This window comes from Mandrillus leucophaeus, unplaced genomic scaffold (assembly GCF_000951045.1).
Source record: "Mandrillus leucophaeus isolate KB7577 unplaced genomic scaffold, Mleu.le_1.0 Scaffold46, whole genome shotgun sequence".
NCBI classification, from domain to species: Eukaryota; Metazoa; Chordata; class Mammalia; order Primates; family Cercopithecidae; genus Mandrillus; species Mandrillus leucophaeus.
Genome location: NW_012104920.1, coordinates 655,160 through 661,289, shown reverse-complemented (window position 1 = coordinate 661,289; position 6,130 = coordinate 655,160). Strand labels below are relative to the sequence as shown.

Sequence of the window (6,130 nt, the reverse complement as noted above, 5' to 3'; positions counted from 1 at the left end):
CCCCCACCTCCGGGAACTCTCCTGCTCCAGGCCAGCACACCAGCCCTGCCTCTGCTCCTTTCTCCAGAGGAGAACCCACTTCCTCCAGTTCCCTCCCTTCATGCCCCCTCACGGAAAGGCAAGTGGGAAGTCCTGCTCTTTGTCTAACTGCAAAGGCCAGAGGAAAGCAAATGTCTCGTTGGGGTTGGGGGCGGAAGTGTTACCTTGGCGGAGAGCCCCCCTTCGTTGAGAAGAACGGCCCGGCCAATGCTATTGATCTGGACGGTGTATCGGGTGTGGGGGATGAGGAGCTGTGGGGAGAGCGAGGAGGATGAAGAGAGAGGGCTGAAGTGGCCCCCAAAGGAGCTCAGCTCCCCACTTCTGCAATATCAGATCCACTCACTCTGGGAAGTCCCCATGCCAAGCCCTCTCTTGTGGTCCCCAGATACCCCCCCAGGCTGACTGGAGTCTCTCTGACTGCGCAGTGGGCCTGGGGGCTTTCCGAGGCCAGGTGAGGGTCATGATGCCTGGGGGAGGCCCTGCCCCCAAGCCCGTACCTTGTAGAGGGGGTGGCACATGGGCAGGTTCCTCAGCAAGGCCAGGCAGAAGGCTTCCGCAATAAGGTGGGTCTCCAGCAGGTGGGAGATGGCCTCGTGGCTGTAGAACTCCGCATAGCGCACCCACGTCTTGGCTAGCAGCCAGTCCCACTCAGAATCACTGGGCAGGAAGATGGGGCAATCCGGCCCGGGGCTCTGGCTGAGCTACGGGTGATGGAAGAGAAAGGACTAGGTGAGGGCAGAGACCCACACACATGAATGGCCCACTGCAGGAAGGAGGCAGAAGGGAGTCTGAGAAGGTGAGAACACGCGGCAACTCTGGTCGCACTGGTTCCCTGAGCGCCCCTGGGCCTTTCCTCCCTCCCCACATTTGATCTTGCCATTCCCTCTGCTCGACTGCAGTACCTTCCTCTTGCCCCGCCTCTACCTGGTAGCTCCCACTTACTCTTCAAGAACCATCTCACAAGCTGCCTCCTCCGGCAAGACTTCCTTACTTCAACCACACCTCCACCACATTCAGGTGTGCAGGTTGTGCACCGCACAAGGATTCCTAGCCCCTCAGGGGGCAGGCAGATCACTGAACTCAGCCTACATTTTTCCATTAAGGAACCAGCAGCATCGCTGGGGCTCTGGCCCATCCACCCAGAGGGAGCCTCTTTCTAACTTGCGCATGACCCTTGGGGGGACCCCTGGGAAGGAAACACCTAGTTGCTTCCTCTGCCAGACCAGATTCCCAAGGCAGAGGCTAAGTCTAATTATCTCAGTATTTCCAGTAGGGACCTGACCCCCTTCAGGGATTGGTTTTCCAGGTGGATGGATGGATGAAGTCAAAGGGACAAGCACACTGCACAGACACATATACACGCACCCACTCACAGATGCACACACACAGGGGCATACAAGTACAGCCGGCCCTCTGTATCCATGGGTTCCACAGCGGTGGATTCCACCAACAATCTATGGAAAATATTCTGGGGAAAAAGTGTCTCTAGTGAACGTGTACAGACTTTCTCCCTTGTCATTCCCTGAACAATACGGCGTAACAACTATCTACATAGCATTGACATTGTATTGTATTGAGTACTATAAGTAATCCAGAAAGGATTTATTTTATTTTATTTTTTTGAGACAGAGTCTTGCTCTGTCACCCAGGTTGGAGGGCACTGGCACGATCTCCACTCACTGCAACCTCCACCTCCTAGGTTCAAGAGATTCTCCTGCCTCAGCCTCCCGAATATTACAGGTGCCCCCCCCCCACCATGCCCAGCTAATTTTTGTAGTTTTAGTAAAGATGGGGCTTCCCCTTGTTGGCCAGGCTGGTCTTGAACTCCTGACCTCAGGTAATCTGCCCACCTCGGCCTCCCAAAGTGCTGGGATTACAGGCGTGAGCCACCACGCCCAGCCTAGAGAGGATTTAAAATACACAAGATGGCCGGGCGAGGTGGCTCACACCTGTAGTCCCAGCACTTTGGGAGGCTGAGGCGGGAGAATCGCTTGAGCCCAGGAGTGCAACATGGAAGAAAGCGTAGCGCTCCTTGTGTACACGCAGCAGCAAGAGCTCACCCAGCTCCGCTGAGCAGCGCACCGTGTACTTCTGCACCTGAGGGGACCAAGACAGCAAGCAGGTGAGAGGCAGGGAACTGCCAAGGCGGTCCTTGCGCCTTGCAAGGTGCATCTCCACCTAAGCCTATTGGGGCATACAAACCTGAGCTGCTCCCAGGCGCTACCGGGCTTTTGTATGAATTAGAAAAATATGCCCGGGCCAGACGCGGTGGCTCACGCCTGTGATCCCAACACACAAGAAGATGTGTGTAAGTCATATGTAAATACTGGGACATTTTATATAAGAAACTTGAGCATCTGCAGATTTTGGCATCCCGGGGAGGTCCTGAAACCACTCTCTCAAGGATACCAAGAGACGGCTGAATACACACAGGTCCACACGCTCACATAAGCGCGCGCGCACTCGGAGGAACATTCGCGCACACAGAGGCTCAGCGGCAGCGCCGCCTACAGCCTAGGCACCTGGATGGCGATGGGCATCATCTTGCCCTCGGGTCCGAAGTGCAGCAGGCAGAGTGGGGCGCAGTGGTGCTGCTTCCGGCCGCTGAGCTCGACGGTGGGGATGCCCTCCATGATGCGATAGTCGGCCAGGTAAATGTTCCCCTTCTGGAGGGGAGCCGCGATGGGTGGCAAGTAGGCACCTACACGGGGCACCCCGAGCCGCAGGTGCAGAAGGCGCTGGCGACCAGGGGCAGGGGTGGGACGGAGACAGGGACGCGGGGTGCGGGCGTGGTTGGGACTGGCGCGGGCGCCGCAGGTGGGGAGAGACGGGGATGCCCGCGAGGGAGGCCAGGACTGGGGCCGGGGTCTCCGCCTGAGCAGGCCTCACCTCCAGCTCCGCTTGCAAGCACGTTCCCTCGCCCAGGAACGGAGCCACCATGTCGTCTGTGACGGGGAACTTGTCTGGGATCCGCGTGCAGCGGCGAATCAAGCCGGGGTTGACGCCGTTGAGGTACTGGTACCCAAAGAAGGTGTCCTCTGCCCAGTGCTCGGCCACGTACTCTGCGAGGACGGCGCGAGGGCGTCACAAGGCGTCCCGGCCCCCCTCGGGGACGGAGAGGCATGGGACAGAAGAAGACCATGGGCACCGAGAGGACTCGGGGAGGAAAACTAAGTCCCCAGCCTCGCGTTGAGCGGCGGGAGGAGCCCGGGGCGACGTTTTCCAAGAAGCCGCCAGAGGGCGCGCGCGCGCGCGCCTCGCTGCCTCTCAGGTCCCACTGCCCCCATGTGGGGGGCCTGCCTAGCACGCCGGAGACCACCTGACTCTCTCTGCTGGATCCGGACGCCCCATTCCATACCGGAGACGACAGATTTCTTCCCAGGGAAAATTTTCCTAATGTCCTTCAGCCTCTTCCACGAATGTTTGCAGTCCAACAGGCCGCGGACTTTGAAAGCCAGTGCCCTAGAAGATGGGATTCCAGGGAGAGGCCGTCAGAGGGGTCTGCCAAGGGTCGGCTGGGGTGGGTGGCGGGGCCGCCCCACCCACTTAGGTCTCTGGGTCTCAGAGTCTGTGCGTCGCAAAGTCTCTGGGTCCCATGTCTCAAGATCTTTACATCTCTAGGTCTCTGGGATCATCTCTCGGGTTTTCTGGGTCTGCGTTTCAGCTCCCTCTGCCTTCCTGGCCATTCCAACCTCTGGGATTGTCTTGGAGGCCGCCAAGGTGGGGGGAGAGGAACAGTCCTTGCAGGAGCCCTGTTCTCCCGTCACTCATACACACTCACATGGGCCCCAGGCGGACGAAGAAGGAGGCTGTCTTGAGGAAGGAGTAGCGGAGATTTAAGTTCAGGAACTTGGTGGCCTTAAAGTTGATGAGAATTGGGAATCCCGGAATATAGCCATTCCACCTGTGGGGAGAAGCGCAGGGCAGCTGGGATCCAAGGGGCGGGGAGGAGGCAGGCGTCCAGGGGAAAGCCATGGGAGGGGCCCAGCACAGCTTCGGGTCCTTACTCGGGCCGGTTGGGGTTGCGATGCCTCCGGACCGGAGGGCGGTAACTGGGAATGTGCACATAGTTGGGTAAGCCAGGAAGAAAGACTCGCCAGCTGCAAGGGAAACCGAGATGTGACCCTCATGCCCGTACACCACCCCAGGGCAAAGGGCCAGAGCCATCACTGCCCCCCACCTCCCTGGACCCCTGCTGGGCGCCCAGACGCTGCCACCCGCCCCCTCACTGGTAGAAGTCCTGCTTGGCTCTGATCTCCTCTCTTCTGTGCTCCAGGAGGACAGGGAGTGAGTCGTCTGCTGTTGTCTTTCCTGTAGGGAGACCAACGAGGGGACTCAAGGGCTGACCCTTGCCCCTGCCCACCCCTGCCTACTTCCGGAAGCAGGAGTACAGCTTCTGTGCCCCAGGTCGGCTCTGGGGGTTGCCCATGACCAAGGAGTGGGAAGGCTCACCTTGGGAGAATGAAAGAGTGCCCCGTCCCAAAATCTCAGATAAAAGGATCATGGACCCACACTCTTTCCTCTTGCTCTACCCTCAAGCTGAGCTCTGTTGCTGCAAAAAGTCCCTCCTCTGGAACCACTGAAATATTTTTTTATTTCTATAAATTCATGGAGCACAAGAGCAATTTCGTTACATGCACAGATTTCATAGTGGCCAAGTTAGGGCTTTAGGATACCCATCACCCAAATAATGTATATTGTACCCGTTAAGTAATTTCTCATCATCCACCCCCTTCCATCCTCTCACCCTTAAGAGTCTCCATTGTCTATTATTTTGCTATGTCCATGTGTACACTTTTTTTTTTTTTTTTGAGATGGGGTTTCATTCTTGTCGCCCAGCCTGGAATGCAATGGCACGATCTCAGCTCACTGCAACCTCTGCCTCCTGGGTTCAAGAGATTCTGCTGCCTCAGTGTCCCAAGTAGCTGAGATTACAGGCGCCTGCCACCACACCCAGCTACTTTTTTTATTTTTAGTAGAGACGCAGTTTCGCCATGTTGTCCAGGCTGGTCTCCAACTCCTGAGTTCAGGTCATCTGCCCGCCTCTGCCTCCCAAAGTGCTGGGATTATAGGCGTGACCACTGCGCCTGGCCCATGTGTACACATTTTTTAACACCCATTTATGGGTGAGAACATTTGGTATTTGACTTTCTGGTCTGGCTTGTTTCACTTAAGATAATGACTTCCGGTTCCATCCATGTTGCCGCAAATGACATGATTTCATTTTTTTCCTGACTGAATAGTATTCCACTGTGTATATATACCCCATTTTCTTTATCCAGTCATCCATTAGGGCACTTAGGGTAATTCCATATCTTTGCTAGTGTGAATAGTGCCACGATAAATAAGGCATCTTTTTGATATGTTGATTTCTTTTCCTTTGAGTAGATACCACTGAAATATTAAGAACTGACAGTTGTTTAGCACTTACTAGGTCCTAGGTGTTGGGAAAAGTGCTTGTGGGGTTCCTGTACAAACTGGCCATAAAAATATTGGACACGGCCTGGCACGGTGACTCATGCCTGTAATCCCAGCACTCTGGGAGGCTGAGGTGGGCAGATCACGAGGTCAGGAGATCGAGACCATCCCGGTTAACATGGTGAAACCCCTTCTCTACTAAAAATACCAAAAAAATTAGCCGGGCGTGGTGGCAGGCGCCTGTAGTCCCCCAGCTACTCGGGAGGCTGAGGCAGGAGAAAGGCGTGAACCCGGGAGGTGGAGCTTGTGGTGAGCCGAGATGGCGCCACTGCACTCTAGCCTGGGCGACACAGTGAGACTCTGTCTCAAAAAAAAACACAAAAAACAAAAAAAGGGGACACTAAGTTGTGGAAAGTCACAAAAAGCCTCTAAGGAGGAAAGCGTTATTGCCATTATGTTCCCATGCTCTGAGCACAACTTATCTATAAGCTCTCTTATCTGTAAACACTGTGTTGAAGGAGAAAGACACTCCTTTGAAACACTGGAATGTGGACAGGTGTGCAGGCTCCTAGTTAAGCCCACTCCCACTAGCTGCTGTCTGATAAGTTAAAGATACGCTGTTTGAGCACAAAGGAGATTCATTTAAACCGCTATTGCTGTAGATTACGCCTAC

General features: G+C 55.4%; 1 protein-coding gene across 1 annotated transcript in view; it reads right to left on the bottom strand.

Moving 5' to 3' along the window:
* ALOX12B (arachidonate 12-lipoxygenase, 12R type) overlaps nucleotides 1-6,130 on the bottom strand; it is a 15,179-nt gene that overhangs the window by 3,933 nt on the left and 5,116 nt on the right. Inside the window, exons 3-10 of the mRNA XM_011994519.1 lie at nucleotides 4,269-4,350; nucleotides 4,047-4,139; nucleotides 3,821-3,943; nucleotides 3,398-3,501; nucleotides 2,929-3,101; nucleotides 2,562-2,705; nucleotides 537-740; nucleotides 204-290 (exon numbers count right to left, since the gene is read on the bottom strand). Coding sequence (XP_011849909.1) covers nucleotides 204-290; nucleotides 537-740; nucleotides 2,562-2,705; nucleotides 2,929-3,101; nucleotides 3,398-3,501; nucleotides 3,821-3,943; nucleotides 4,047-4,139; nucleotides 4,269-4,350 — 1,010 coding nt within the window. The remainder of the gene's footprint in view (nucleotides 1-203; nucleotides 291-536; nucleotides 741-2,561; nucleotides 2,706-2,928; nucleotides 3,102-3,397; nucleotides 3,502-3,820; nucleotides 3,944-4,046; nucleotides 4,140-4,268; nucleotides 4,351-6,130) is intronic.